Source organism: Pleurodeles waltl, chromosome 1_2 (genome assembly GCF_031143425.1).
Source record: "Pleurodeles waltl isolate 20211129_DDA chromosome 1_2, aPleWal1.hap1.20221129, whole genome shotgun sequence".
Taxonomy (NCBI): Eukaryota; Metazoa; Chordata; class Amphibia; order Caudata; family Salamandridae; genus Pleurodeles; species Pleurodeles waltl.
This window is the reverse complement of record NC_090437.1, coordinates 1119053898-1119070340: the sequence shown is the minus strand read 5'-3', so window position 1 is coordinate 1119070340 and position 16443 is coordinate 1119053898. Positions and strand designations below refer to the sequence as shown.

Here is a 16443-nt window from a genome sequence, read left to right as displayed (position 1 = left end):
ATCATTAATGTTTGGTCGACTAGCTTCAAAGTGGCTGAGGTGACAGCATTTAAATCTCCACATGGGCACGAGCTACCTTGGTGGAACAAAGGAGAGATGGCCCACTTACTCACCATGCTATGACGCTTGTTACCTTATTTTTCTATTCAAGGGTGGTTTCTTTTGGAAAATAAAAGACTAATGGCTTCCATGGCAATCTTGAACAGAAAGGAAGCTGTTGGAAATGGTAAAAGGTCGTTAAGCCACAGCCGAGTTCTATATGGCTGAGCCAGGGCCAGCTCGCCCATCATGATCACTGCCTTCCCCAAGGGACAAGGTTTCCTCTGTTTTTTCTCTGAAATTCCATAGCTACCATCCTCTAGGGTGAAGCCACAAGGACCCCTTTTAGAGTTTTGTGAACAGCCCAACAAAATGTCTAGATGACAGGGTAAATACCTATGCCACACCTATAGTGGACAATCTGTCATATTTTCAAACAACAGCTAGAGAAGCAGGGATGCTCCCACTGGCACAGGGTGAGATGTCTCAAGGAAATATTTCTGAGGTGGGAGATCAACCATGCCATGGCAGACTAATGGAATTGCTGAATACTGGAGATGTACCCCCAAAGTAAGGGTATAATTTTTGCATCCACGTGTAAACTCTCTCTGATACATTTTATAGTGTCCCCACCAAAGGGCAAGGAATTGATTTTCTCTACATAAGCACTACAGTTTAAATGGTGCTCTTTCACAGAATGGACATTGCTGGAAAGTGTGGCGGGCCATCTATCTTAAATTAGCAAGCTTGTCTGATGCTATTTCTGCTGTGATACAGCCCTCGCCATGTTGGACCTGTGGACAGTTCAGCTGTCAGGTAAAGTGTGAAAAAATGTAGATGAAATGGCCAGGAAAACTGGAAACATGCATTATAAGTGGAACATCCTTCATGTATTAATATTTGCAAACTTGTACCTCTAACAGCGAATCTTTAAGTTTTCCTTTGAGAATTTCCTTCTCTTTTTCCTGCTGCTGTATTTCGTTCTCTGACTGCTTCTTAAATTCTTCTAGTTGCAACTGGATGTCCTGGATTAAAATAAGAATGTAAAGCATCGGTCGATGAAAAGAGAGTAATCTTTAGATAGCTTGGCAAATGGCGAGTATGTTGAATTACATAATCCGTTCAATGTATGCATTGATGTGCCTAAAACGTGTGTGCAGTGCACAACCATTTCGAAATATATACTGCCATATTTGATCCCTGGGTTAGCATCCTTTAATCCTTCTGTGAAGAACTTCACAAAACGAGTATTCATAATCAAAGACTCAAAAGAATGATAGGCCTTAACTCACATTTGGATCTTGTTAGAAAATCCTCCAGTTTTGGAGGAAAAGCTAAGTCTGGAGAATTTCCTCCATCATCCTCTCATTTTAGAGCAGGAAACCGAGGCAATGCATTCTCATCTGGAAGAGGCATTTATTTCAGCAATTGGATTATTTTCCATTATCATCAAAATTGGTCAATCATGTCCTTACTCTTTTCTGGTTCGGTATTAGTGTCTCCAAGTTAAATGTTTTCATTCAACATGATGGAAGAATTAAGCCTCTTTAATAAATAAGGATATGCCTGAGTCTTGTTTAGGAGAATGTGCGGAAGCAAAGTTGATAGAGATTTTTGTTGGACGAATTAGAAATCATTCACAGAAAGCACAATCTCTACACAGAAAGTATAGATGACTTACAAAATTAAAAGTGGAGGTGTATATACACATAGTGTACGCTGCTCATGTGTACATTACACACTTGTGGAAGTGTAGGAAGTAGATATGTTTCGTATACAATATTTCTCACTGAAAATAGAAAATGTAGGCAATCAGGGTGGACTGTTCCAATGAGAAGCATGGTCAGTACTGACTTGCATAAGATTGACCACTGTCTACAATGGCACGGTGGCGAACACAATGGGTTGAATTGCAATCCAGTGTGATTGCCAGCGGTTCAGACTTTTTGAAAGCATTGCCACATCACCTTTTATGTGCCTGCTACTGTAATGTCCTACGTGCCAAATGGTGTGCTCAGATTTGGGTTCCTGGTTCGCTGTGCCACAGGAACCAGCCTACACATCACAGATGAGAGCTAACAAGGTTGAAACCGGTCTGGCAGTTCAGGATTGACTGTTCCCCAATGGGAGCAAGGTCAGTACTGGCATAATACTAATACAATGGTTTAGACCAGTGGCGGCCCGTCATTTAGGGCAGAGGGGCCACGTCCCCCCACCTTTTGCTCCTCATGAAGAGTGTTTGTCAAGCTGAACAAAGGTCAGCCTGACAGACACTCTTCATTTTCAGCTCAGACAGCCAGGAGTGAGACATGTGCAATTTGTGCAGACTCCTAGCTGCCTGAGTTGAACTTTGATGAGCTGAGGAGGTTACAGCTCCTATGGGCGTGACCTCCTCGGCTCAGCAAAGGTGCCTCGAGGCCCTCCCCTGGGTGACAAGGAAAGCGTCACCCAGTGACTTCAACCTTGGCGCTTCAGGTTTAAGCCCTGAAGCGCCCAGGGCGAGTGTCAATCAGTGACACTTCGTCACAGAGTAGGGTGGGGTCAGCAGTCTCACTGACCATATCTGACTCTGTGACGAGGCTGGGACTGCTGTCTTCCCTCATTGGCTGACCTTAAGGCAGCAGTCCCAACTCTCCTGGGACTTGGAGGCTGAAGTCCTGTGTGTGTGTGTGTGTGTGTGTGTGTGTGTGTGTGATGTTTTAAATTGAATGTTTGGTGCGCACGTGCATGTTTGAGTATTATGAGTGTTGTTAATGGATGTGCGTGCGTGCGTGTGTGCGTGTCTGTGTGTGAAAGAATGAGTGTGTGTGATCTTTTAAAATGAACGTTTGGTGCATGCATGCTTGTTTGAATGTTATGAGTGTTAATGGATGTGCGTGCGTGCAAGAATGAGTGTGTGTATGTGTGTGTGATGTTTTGAAATGAATGTTTGGTGCGTGCATGCGTGCATGTTTGAATGGTATGAGTGTTGTTAATGGATGTGTCTGCGTGCGTGTCTGTGTTTGAAAGAATGAGTGTGTGTGTGTGTGTGCTTCCCGCCCGCACCCCTCCCTCCTAAAGCTGCCGGCCGCCACTGGTTTAGACTATCTGCAAGCAGACCCTCACCGCCTTTTGTGAGTGTGAGAGAATTCAGTGAGACATTTCTACAAATCGGCAATTTTCCTAACCCTGGCTTGTGATTTTATTCCTTATTAAAAAGCTGTTTCGAGTATTTCTTTAATTTCCACTTATTAAGTGCTTTGTTTTTTTTTATTTTTGTAGTACCAAAAAGGTTATACTGAGTGTGGCAAAATATGTTGCTGATACTCTAGGTATAACTAAAAATTAATTCGACCTAATCCTAGAACTGAAGGATCCTGGCTTGACCAGCTGTTTAAAGCCAATTAATGGTACAGTTGTTCAGCTTTTCAATGCTCCTGCTGCACAGACTGAACAATATCACACAGAGAGGGAAAGGTTAAGTAAATACCATGTGTGAAAAAATAAAGCCAGCATCACTACGTTAACAGAAACATAATGGTTCTGATTCTTCTCCTCTGTTTAATGGGTAGGTAAAATCTAACAAAAGAAATAACCTTTTTTCTAGACTGTACCTTCTAATTTAGCATTTTGTGACTACAACTGCAGTATGCTGTGCAGCAACGTATGTTGTAACATGATTACATCTGCGCATATTTATTGCATCTAGAGCCAGTATTTTGGCGGTTTTGATGACAGTAATGGGGCATAATTTCTGCTTGCAGTGATGTGGTCTTATCTTGTTGTAGTTAAACCACATTGGATAAGGAAGATTTATGGCTAAACCTAAAATCCATGCACTCGACGAGAATAAGAACAGAACACTCGATTTACAAACACTTATATTTTTGCGGGACACCTTACGCATCAAGATGTATGCAAGATAAAACAAATGTATGCCAATAATTAATTGAGTTTGTCTATTAACTCACAAAGGATAGTCATGTCTGGGTTTGCAATTGTCACATTTAAATGAAACTAGGCCATTTTCAAATCTACGAAATTTTAAGTTTCACTGGAGTTAACCTTGTATGTGTAAAAATGATGTGTCATTTTGGACTAATGACACACCAGAAATAAGAGACATTTATAATTCTCATTCTGCTGATGAATTTTGCGATATGTGTAAAGTTAAAGGTGCACAGTGCACGATATTTGCGCTGCTTCATCAGTTGAACCCACCCTGGAGGCGGTGGCGGTCCCATTAGACTCTGCTAAGGCATCTGATTGAGTCAAAAGGAGACATATGTTTGCGACTGCAGTGCATGGGGCTCCCTCCCTGTTTCTTGCAATGGGTCAAACTCCTCTTCACTTGCCCAACCGCTCGTGTTCGCGTCAATGGACTCATCTCTGCTCCATTCTCTATCCATAGAGGAACTAGCCAGGGATGCCCCCTTTCTCCGCTATTATTTGCTGTCACGTTACAGCCACTGGCGTATACCATACGCCAGGGATATGTATCACCGGCTTTGCGATTTACCCTGCGGCCCCTGGGCATTTCTCTTAATGGGCATGATATGGTGTTGTAGGTCAAGGACCCTGTTGCTCACTTAGCCCTCTAATGCATGAATGAATATCTGAGAATTGAGTGCTACTGGGGCCTGGGTATAAACTGGTCTAAATCTTTTATCCTTCCTTTGACCCCTGCCACTAAGCCCAGTGAGCTGGGGTAGCCCTGCAGTGTAGTACGGATCCTGTGAAATATGAGCTCCTGAGCTGGTGGTTGACTATAATTACGGTAGAGCCATCTCCCAACTTGCAGACCAGAGAAAGAGATGCTCTCGGCTTCCGCTGTCTTTGGCAGAGAGTGTAGCTGTCATGAAAATGGTAATACTACCTACGTTTCTAAACCTGTTCATTAGCATCCCGATTGTTTTGCTGCAGCATTTTTTTAGAAAGCTTAAAGCACACTCAATAACGTTAGCGCGGGGGTAAGCAACCGAGAATACGGAGGAGGTACTGACTTTACCATATACACGGGAGGGTTTCAGGCCCCTGACTTAGAACTCTATTATTTATGTATGCAGGCCCGTATTGCTGATTATTGGCATCCCCCTCATGATTACATCTGCGCCTGGCAGTGGAGCACGATGACGCCAGTCCGCTGCAGTTACGTGCCATTCTATGGCATAGTTTAGCATGGTGCTGCCCCTTGGTGGGGCAATGCTTGGAACTGGTCACTACCGCTCTGTCAGCTGTGATACTGGAACCAGTGGCATGTAAACTTCACCGGTGTTTCCTTGGAATGGGTCGAGACCTGCAACCAGCAGTGTGTGGGCTCACCTCAGTGGAGTTCTTGTTAGCTAAAAGGTGAGGTGCGATGTGTTGGGGTAAACGTGTGGCACCTACGATGCAACAGTGGCTTTTGGACATGACCTATGGCAGGGAGCTATTGGGGTTGTACGCTGAGGAGCTTCCAATATCGTCACAACCCAGAGCCACCTGGAGCCCATTTACAGCCAATCTACTCACCACACCTGGTTCCTTCTGAAGGTGACGTGCTGATAATGGCTGACGTCCCGGGTCCTATTGTCCTTGGTAATGCTTCTATACTGTACGTTATTTCCGATTGTGTACTTTTTTATCGTGTACTGTGGCAAAGTTTGTGTTTTTCGTTTTTTCTGTTACTGTACGAAATGACCAATAAAGCTAAACCGAGTGTGTACAGTAAGCAAATATTTCTTTTATGTGTGATAAAAAAACGGTGATGTGTTGTAGCCTTCTCCTTTTATGATCCCTAGTGCCTCAGCAAGAGCACTGACTTAAATGCCCTGAACTTTGCATTCCGGGAAAGGAAAGGCTAACACGTCTTCATGTGTAGAGCAAGTTTGTGATAAGAAGTGACGCTTTGTCCTCCAGCCCAAAGCAAAGAGTTACAAAAAAAGGACTCTTTGTGGCTGCTTCTCCAGATCAAATCCTTAAAGGTCACCTGGGGGCGCTGCAGCTCCTCCGCATCCCTAGATCCAGCGCCCCGGCAGCTGGGCAGAGACTTCCGCTGAGGCCGTGGTGCCCCTGGTGCGCGGTCTGGCCTTTCCCCCCTCCGCCTGAACCTACTTAGCAGAGTAACTGGGGGGGGGGACTGCTCGGTTTAATAATTTTACCTTCTCATTGTCACCCATAGGACCCCCGTTCTTTGGCCATATCGCAGGACGGGTGTTAAGTCACTTTGCTATAAAACAGAGAGTGGCAGGGGTGAAGATTACTTTAACACTTGTTAGTACAATAGTTCAGTGTAGGTTGCATCCTGCGCATTACATTCCTGAACACATTCTTTCACTGTTCAGAGCTACAAGTGGAGAAGAACAAGGAATGTAATTCTGTGGACGCCCATAGAGGAAATACTTGAGATTCGTCTGACCAACCTCAAGATTTGATTTCTGTACAGGACATGCTCCAGAGCTGGAAGAAGACAACCTCCTCATCTGATTACTGCGCATACTGACATCATGTATGAACGAAAACAGCTTCAAATGTTTGTTACATGACCTGGGTTAGGGGGTATCTAGGCATGGTAAGTCACAGAATGGATTTGTTTCCATAGCAATCCAGTTATGCTTCGTGTCTGGGGCCAGGGGCAGCTGGCTAGGGCCAAAGAGAGTCTGACAAGACCCCAATACATGCAGGTGTGCCAAAGTGGCACTGGGTGAGCGCATTCGTTGTTACAGATCACCCTCTAAATTTGAGAAACTCGAGGCCAAAATTCCTCTAGTTACAGCCAGTGCTTGTTCAAAGTGTTAGTGCAATCGGTGGCAGTACTTCTGCACACTGACAACCATGGAGGGATTCCAGACTCTGATGCCATCCGATACACACTGTGGGGTAGTGTCTGCTGTTAATCCTGAAGGACCCCTGAAGTTCTTGTGATGAAGCAGCACTGCTGTGGAAACCCCCTGCAATTGGCCTGGAGAAGCAATGGAAAGCTGAGGTAAAAGTCCAGAATGCAGATGGATGTGTGCCACCTGAAAAGATGAACAACGTTTTCATTGCTTTATAATAGCGGCCACGGCAAAGTTTACAAGTGAGTGGCAAGCCATTCTTTTTAAGGGGGTTCGACAGTATGACATTCATTCCTTACTTAACATGTGAGATTTAAGCTCCTAGCCTTGGCAACCATGAAGCTGAAAACAAAGTGCTTCAGGGATTACCAAAAGTTTATTCGCCTGAGACATTCCTCATTCAGGACTCTGTTTTACACTGTGGAAGAGGAGGAGAATCGTAGAGTGGCCCAGTTAAAACATGGAGAAGTCCTGATAATGGTCTCACTGAAGAGCCTGAGTGCCTAGAAAAGCAGTACAAATCACAGAACATCCAAAATAGAGGTTCATTTTGAAGACTAGTCTTCAACAATTACTAAAATGGAGACCCTACTCCAGTGACTATGAAAGAAGGCCACAAAGCTGGAAGCCTTGGGGCAAACCCATTAAGATGCAACGCTTGCATGCATGAGATATTTAATGACTGTGCTTAGCTTTCCTTCTCTGGAGATGCGAAGTCCTTAGTATTACGATTCAAGACAAGGGATGTACTCTGGAGCGACAGACAGACATCATTAGCAGATACAATATCCCTACAGAGGCACAGGTCAGGCGCTATAATCGTGGACCGGGTTAATTCATATCAAAGGAAAGTAGTAACTTGTGTAGCAGTAAAACAGATTAGTTAAAGCTTCTCAAACAGCAACACAATATTTTTTCCTTCCCTGGGCAGGACTATTCACATAAAAAAGGCAAAATTTCAGGCTGTTAGAATGGGGCTTAATTACATGAACTTTGCTGCATGTTTTCCATATCCTTCCAAACTGTGTATAGTAGATGAGGTCAGAGTCCATCTGTTCACACAACTGCAGTTCAGTAAGAGTTAGTAAAGGGCAAATAGAGAGGGAACACTGCAATACTGACTCTGGGGGCAGTATTACCTAATTAGACCACTCCAGGAGATTCTGCTTGACCAGCATGATTCTTATATTTCTCATTAGTGAGGTTTTCAGGGATGAGTGTTTCCTTTGCTTATCACAATGTTATGTGGGTTTTCCTATTCTCCGTCTACCACCAAACTACCCCCCTTTTTCATTACCCCATTCCTCAAGGGTGGAGTGGGAGACTGCACTCTTTCTTGCAAGGCAGTGTTGTTATCACCTAGAAATGTGTATCTAATAATGGAGCGAACAGGCCAGTGAAATTTCCTTGGTTCATTTTCTTTAAGTCTGGCATATGCCAAGGCCTTCTAATCTTATATGGAGGGCGTTCAGCCAGCCCGCTTCATCCATTGATCTGTTGTAGTCTCATTCATTTTCTTCCACTCACTACAGCATACCGCACGGGGCAATGGGTCAGCTTGCTTTAGCCATTGGCTAACCTCACTGGGCATGATACAATTCTGTGCTTTCATGAGGAGCACGTCCACAAAGTAGTTCCCTTCAGTTCCAGGGACTACTATCTCAATGTGTGCTTTCAGGTTAACATGGGCGCAGTCACTTCTCCAACAACAAAACTGTGCAAAAAAGGAAACAAGCACTGACAAAGTTTAAGGCTAGCAGCAGAAGCAGGCCTATTTGGCTTTACTAATGATTGTTGTTTTGTCAATCTACTCATCCATCCTTTCACCCATCCAAGTTTCCATTCATTCACCCTTTTATAGTTCTATCAATTCTTTCTCCTACCCATGCAAATGTTGTTTTGTCCTTCCATCCATCTATCCTTTTAACTTTATGACACTTGTCAGTTTCCTTCTCTTTTCACATTTTTCTTTATTTTAATCTTCATTCTTGCTACTTCTCTCGCTGTCTTTTTCTCTCATAATTTCTCCTTGTGGTTCTCCTTTACTATGGTTGGCTTCACATCCCTCACCACTGTTATGGCTGTCTCTTTATTTTTAAGTGCTATTGTCTGCAGAGCAGCAGATATCACAGCCTCATATATAAAATTAGTATTCAAAACTCAAATCATATCGAAATAATGAGCTGTGCAGATTTTATCGCACTCAGTAAATAGTAGGTGTGGTAAAATCTGAATCTTGTGAATGAATATCAGAAGGTTTGACCTACTGATAGTTACCATATGGACAATGCCCACACAATGACGAGACAGGGTGATTTTGGTAAAGTAAGCAGCAAACTCAGCATACTATGCCCGATTTTACAGGTAAAACTTATCAGTGATAATTATCGCAGATGATAAATACAAAAAAACGAAGTGCCAGATTTTATTCCATGTTTAATTTGATCACAGGAAACTGGGCCAGTCTGTATGAGAGCTAAGGCTTGCTTCATTTTTGTTTTATTATTAAATTTGTATATTTTACTTAAACTTGGAGAAGCCAGTACTGTTCTGCTGGTCAGACACCTAAGACCCCTTAAGCCTGGTAGGTCTCTGTAGATATTGAAGGACTGCTCAAGCCTTCGCCATTGCATTTCTGCATAGTGGATGAGTGAACCTGTTCCTCATTGCAACCTGCTTATCTCTACAGATTGGACTGTGGTGCACTGTCCAACAGACCACTTTTTCCCGAGGTTTACTACAATTCAGGGGAAATGGGAAAGATGCCACGTATCTTACTTTTTCATTTGATTCTATCAGTTTTCAAAAACCACTGTCATCTATGGAAGTTCTACTTAATCAGACCTAAGACTTTTAACACGTTGTGAGAAACTAGAGGAAAGTAAAAGCAGAGTTTTGGGAATTAAGTGGATTTAAATTTGCAACGTGGTGGTTACCAGAGTAAAGATAACAAAATAAGGTCTCACTGTGGCACTATTCTACTGCACTAGAATTGAAATCGTAATGCTGGATTTAAAACGCATTACAAGTTCAATAATTGCCGTGAAACAAATATTATTAATGTTTCTTTGACACCCTAGAAAACATCGAATAAAAGCGTGAAAGTGTCAGATTGCAAGAAACATTAAATGAAATGTTGAGCTTTAGTCATTCAACCATTCTTATTTAGTCATTCACTGATCTTTGAAAGGAGTGAAGTGAACAACGATGGAACACAGATGAAGCTGGCATGTCTCTTGCAACTTCCATTTACCATCTCTACTATCCCTTTACCTCCTTCCGCATGATTCGAAGAGGCCATCTTTTGGGATTAGTCTCCATCCTTCAGGAGAGGAGGGCCACTGAGGGCGCCATTCGCATAGCATAATCAATCAATCAGTAATTTGTAAAGTGCGCTACTCACCCGGTAGGGTTTCAAGGCGCTGGGTGGGGGAAGGAGGGGCACAGAGTAAATTGAATAACCATATCACTGAAAAAAGGTGTATAGCACAGTTTCCTAGTAACAGAATAACACTCCCACCTGCTGCAGTTTTCTTCTTTCAGCTTCCATGGATGCTTGTACTGATTTGATCTCTGCTGTATGTTTCTTCACTAATTCTTCCAAGCCCCTGACCAGCTGTTCCTTCAGACGCATTTTCTCCTCATCTGACTGCCGTTTGATTTTACATAGCTCTTCTTCATGGCGTAGGTTCATTTCTTCTTTTTCTAGAGCATGTTCTTCCAAACACTGTAATATATTGAGATACACTTACTTAAAACTACAAGTGCAAAACGGTTCACTACAGACAACCCAGAGAGTAGGGAGGTGAAGATATACAGGCCACGTACACAGATACCTCTCTGGCTAAACAACCTAAAAATGCAGCAGGGAGACCAAGAGGAATGCTAAATGCACGAGGAGAGATAAAATAGACCAAAAATATTCGGTTACTACTGTAAACATGATCACCTAGGGGTGATCTGGTGTACAGAGTCCATTCCGAAGGATGATTGTAGATAGTTTACAGCGAATTCATTAAAATGCATAATCTATGAGGAAAGGACCAATCATTTAAGCATTTTATAACACAGGAAGATGGAGCATTCTTTTGAAAACCCCACCCCCACCCCTATCTTTTCTCTGCATCATTTTGCATGGGACATCTTCACAAACGCAAACCTTGAAAGATCACAGTACTGCATGTTGGGGCTGTGGCCTATAGCTAGAGAAGTCTTTTGTCGGCCACCATGGTTCCTGTTGAAGAAAGTAATATCACTTGTTTGGGATAACTCAATGTAAATGTATTCACAAGACTGAAGTAATCTCTCTATACAGTTCCTTTGTATCAAAATCCGGATCCAAAAAAGACATCTCGTTTTGAAAGTCAGTGCTTTGTCCGATGCTGCGGATGTCTTACCCTTGCAAGAGGACAACTTTACTTAGGCAACACGACCAACTGTCTACCATTCAAGCACATTGAATGGTGCAGGCAAGTATGCAAGAAATATGCAATCATTTAATTACTAGCCATATTTGATGCTATACTGGCATAGAGACTTTCACAATGTTTCTTAATGCACTCATAACTTGCAATGAAAGACAGCTCATAAGGATACACTTTATTTTGTTTTTATTACAAGTTAAAGGTGTAGTATGTAAATGCATAGAAAAATAAATTAAGTGGTACACATTTTCAAATAATTCTAAAAGTCTTAATGAAAAAAACGAATTGAAAGAAATACAATGTGGTCAAAAATAATAGATCTAAACAGTATAATGTTGAAATATTATCTCTTAATTAACAGTGTTTGAAGGAAAAACATATTGTAGACCCCAAACTAAATTCTAGCTAAGGGAAGCAATTGAAGGGGAAACGGACATAACGAGACAATGGTAGAGAGAAGGAGGAAGGGTGCGGAAAAGGTTAAGAAAGCGCATGACAGTACAGAAAAGGTTCCACTAAAAAAAAAAAAAAAAAAAAAAGAGAATAGCGAGGAAAGTAAACTAAGCTTAAAAATGGGATAGGAGAAAGGAAGGCGATTGGGGGTGACTACTCCCCCCGACGCCCCAAAACAAAAACGGAAGCAGTAAGCAAGCTAGGTAGGAGGAGGAAGATGGATGAAGAAAGAACGTGCAAGGATAATGATAACAGTTCTACTGGGGAATGGGGATTGTAGTAAAGTCCAAACGGCAGTTTAGGAGAAACATGTAATATCACTCAGTGATAAGAAGTGGTAATGAAAGGGGCCGAATGGAAAAATGATTGATGCAATCCTTGTAGAAAAGCCAACGGTGAAATCTCATTTTCAAGATGAATACAATTTACACCTTGAAAATCTTGTGAGATGACGTGCTTTAAAGTGTTTCTATGAAACGGTAAACATCATTTATATTGAAAACTTAGAATAAACAGCTTAGATGAAATGGTTTTCCAGTATCAGTATTTCTACGAAATCACATATAAATACTTACATGACTATCAAGGCACAAACCCTATCAAGGTAAAATCCAGATAAGGAAGGGCACTAGAGGGAGAGGAATGCATTTGTTTCTCTACAATAGATCGGTGCTAAAATTCAAAACCCAATGGTTTTTGAAACACCTACTCTCAGGATTACCCAGGTCTTCACATGTGGCATTACGAAACCAAATCAAGCGAGATTTCCTATTCTAAGACAAGAGATAGTTGAAACCAGCATTGGCTTTGTGGCAGCATTTCATGAAGTGGTGACATGATGGGACAACAACATAATATTTTGTTATTTGGTAAAGTACATGCTTTGCTGCAGGGAAACTTTGGGGAGAAGGAGTTAGTACATGACAAAGAGGGCTAATGTAATTTCTGTTATTGTTAATTAGCAATTTTGTAGCACCATTAGTGCACTGCAGCGCCTTTCTGTGTTTGGTGTATGATATGACCTGTGGATGACAAAGCTGCTATTGTTAGTTTGTTTCAAGTGATGTCCAAACCTCAACATCCTTAGCCTACTGTATTCTCAGACTTTGTGACACACCCTCCCATTATTCAAGGGCATATTGTTATTGGATGGTCATTGACTTCTACAACAAATGAAGCTCGTTTTCCAATAATTAAAAAGGCTTCTACAGCCAAAACTATTGCTTTTGCAAATATTTAGAACGTATGGACTTATACATAATGTCAACTGCGAAGAGATGGGCGCATATTCTGAAATTAACTTAGCTGATTCCTGATAGTGATTTCATATTTATCATCCACCTATAACCCACAGAGTGGTAAACAGTCGGAAAGGAAATTAGATCCTCATATTTTGTAATGTCATTGAATGTATGCTGCATAAGGTTAAATTATGTGGCTGTCTTTAGTAGAGCTCACCTGTAGCAATTCTTTCTTTGTTGCAATTGAAACATCACTCTAATTTTGGTCCCAAGACTAAGTTCAAGTTAAATGATATGAGGCATGAAAAAGGTTGCTCAGAGCCCGTGATTAACAAAGAGTATAAAGACAATTAAACAACTGATTTGTCCATGTTTCAATCACAACTCTACCAATGTGATAGTTGAGAGACTGCAATGCCCAACTCATATTTAAATATATCTTGCATTTCACGTAGAACTTTTGAAGCAGGTGCACAGAACTGCCAAATATTCAAGGGAGGAGCGTTCTAGTGATTCTACATTGGTAGATAATGAAGAGGAGCATTTTCAGAGTCGCGATTTACAATCCAACTTCACCTGAAGTTAGGATCTTAAATTGTGATTCCATGGACCCCAAACTTGAATGAATTATCTCTTTGCCTTTGGAAATTACACTTATAAAATATAATAAGGCAACTTTAGTTGTATCCTATGGGAGAGATAGGACTAGCAGAAGTAAAAAAAGAATGTAATAGTTTTTCACTACCTTGACATGCAAAACTTAAAGCACATGTCCCGCTTTCTAAATACATTGTATCCTGCCCCCTGGGCTGTCCAGGGCCTACCCTAGTGGTGACCTTTATGTATTAAAAAGAAAGGTGTCGGCCTGGCAAAAGGTTTATGTTCAAGTGTGATTGAGGACTGGTCTGTACTTGACTCCAAGTTATTGCATTTTTTATTCACATTTACCCCCGATTAAGGGTTCATACCCAAAATGCATTGAGTGTCAGCTTGAACCTTTTTCTTACTTCATGTGGCACCATAAGTGACTTTTGTATAAACACAAGCTCAAGTGTGAAGCAACATTTGGACTCTTCGTTCCTTGAAACAAGGCATTGTTTTTCTAACAATAAAAAAAAGTGTTTAAACAAATGAAGAATTGTGAACATTGTTAAAAAGGCCTAACCACGTCTTTCATTTCGTAAGCCTCCGGGCATTGTTGTGGTGCGTTCTGGGACTAGTACACCTGGTTGGTGTACAAGCTTTACTATGAAATGTTTCACAAATACAGGCAATATTTGTTCCAGCACTGCACACTACATTGTTTCATTTGTTAACAACTGTGAAAGATTTTGCTTATATTATGAGTCAGAATGCAGGATACCACAATATCTGTTGAAAAGGTTTATTTTCCTAGGTCGAAATGGCAGTTTAAAAAAACACACACAGGTTTTGCAATGGCAGGCCTGAGGCATGGTTAAAGGGCTACTTAAGTAGGTGGCACAATCAGTGCTGCAGGCCCAGTAATATCATGTACAGGTTCTGGACACATGTAGTGCTCTTTACATTCCCATGTTTAGAGTAGAGAGCACCAGCAATTTAGCACTGGATAGCAGTGGAAAAGTGCACAGAGTCCGAATACCAGCAAAAATGAGGTCAGAAAAAGTGGAGGAGGAAGGTAAAATGTTGGAGAGAAGACTACCGTAAAGCTGACAGATCTGTCAGTGGACCTCTGTCTAGAGTGACCTATTGGGCAAAAAACAACGGGTTGGAATGCTACCCAAACGATTGACACTGGTTAGACTATTTGCAAGCATTCATCCCATCACCTTTTGGATGTTTGAATGCCAGTAGTATGCCTGGAAACCTGAGACTGGCACAGTTTTCCAAGCTACTACTGAAAATGTTTATGAATTGCAAGAAGTAATGAAATTTGCACAAATCAAGAAATACTTCCATGCATGCAGATTTACAGTAGTCCAGTAATATATATTTCTGATAAAAAAATCAACAACTTAAAAGTTCTAAGTCAAATATGAACAATGAGAAAAATTGACACAGACATACAGATTTGGGGGGGCTATCACATATCAACCCCTTCCTCCCCTAAGCAACACCCCTGTACGTCCCACCTGGGCCTAGTCGTTCTCCCTGGGAGCTCATTAGTACCGTCACTTACAGTCACATGGAACACAACGACCTGAGTCCCTGCTCGTGGGTCACTTATTGTAAATGTATTTTCACTGCACACTCCCTTATGTCTCTCTCCTACCAGAAGGCTTGATGGTAGAGTTGTCCAATCGCTGCACATAGGTAAGCCACCATTTTTACAGCATTCACCTTTTACAAATCTTTCATCAAGTGACTGACGACCCCCTGTACTAAGCCCGAGTTGCGAATAGATGTGGGCTAATCAGTAAATGGATAGGGTGATTCGAGCCAGAGCCAAGACAAGGGTCTGGCTTGTCTCTAAGAGTCATTGCACGAGCAAAGCCATGAAAATATTTGTTGTGTATATCATTCAACTAACATAATGTAAAATTATGATACAGTCTTTTCAAAATTATTTTCTTAACAAGCAGAAGCTTTTCACCTCAGCACATCACATTATATCACTGCATAGAATGACATTTATAAAAGTAATCGTTTTTAAACATTAACATACAAACATTAACATAGTTTTTAAACATGAACATACAAATATTAATGCCTCTCCCCCTAACAATAATACCATTACTGAACTGATACGCAAGTCAGTAGTCATGTGAACCCTAAACATGGCCTAGATTTTTATGAAGGAGCATTATAGACTATTTAAGTCAACCATATGAGTCCTTGAAGAGCACATATCCTGAACTCAAGTATTATAAAGAGCTCTCATATGTGATGATAAAGTAAAAGGAGGCTCTGTGAAATCAAATATTTGCATAGGATCACACAGTTTGGACATGCAGGGAAACTGGTATTGATTCCAGGATATCTGGTTTCACATTTTGAAATTTAGCCAGGAGATGGGTATCTCTATTTCTCTCTCCCCCCCATCTCTTTCTCTCTCTCCGTTTACATCAAAGATCACTGTTTTGTCTTTCATTCTTGGCGCATGACAAAAATCAACAAAATAGCAGAGGCGACACAGGGTTCCAGCCTCAACTACCAAGCCAGGAATGTATTTATTTGGGGAGGTGTCACACCCCAAACACCTCCACTGCCCCCAAAGCTGTGCCCCTGCCCAAATGAGATCACACAAGGAAAAGGAAAAGGAAAAGAAAAAAACTGTTTAGGGAAAACAGTCCTTCTGTTGGCCTGAGTGGTTGTCTTCCTCTGCTTGACCATCTCGGCCCTAGCCGCTTATGAACCAGTCTCCACAGTTACCATGTCTCCAATTGTCTGTTCCTGCCAGTTCCTCTACAAATTCTTCCATGTCTTATGACACATAATGCAACATATTTTAGTTGCAAACCTTCATATTGGCAACAAGGGATGCTGAGAATGTTGCCCTACAAACGGCAGGTT

At 41.6% G+C, this 16443-nt stretch overlaps 1 protein-coding gene across 2 annotated transcripts in view; it reads right to left on the bottom strand.

Annotated features, from left to right (window-relative positions):
* The window catches only part of FAM184B (family with sequence similarity 184 member B), a 320510-nt gene that overhangs the window by 185360 nt on the left and 118707 nt on the right, over nt 1–16443 (bottom strand). The window contains exons 5-6 of one of the 2 annotated variants that reach the window (XM_069202207.1): nt 10354–10560; nt 954–1064 (exon numbers count right to left, since the gene is read on the bottom strand). In XM_069202207.1, the coding sequence (XP_069058308.1) occupies nt 954–1064; nt 10354–10560 (318 nt within the window). The remainder of the gene's footprint in view (nt 1–953; nt 1065–10353; nt 10561–16443) is intronic. The other variant, XM_069202213.1, reaches the window with a different exon arrangement.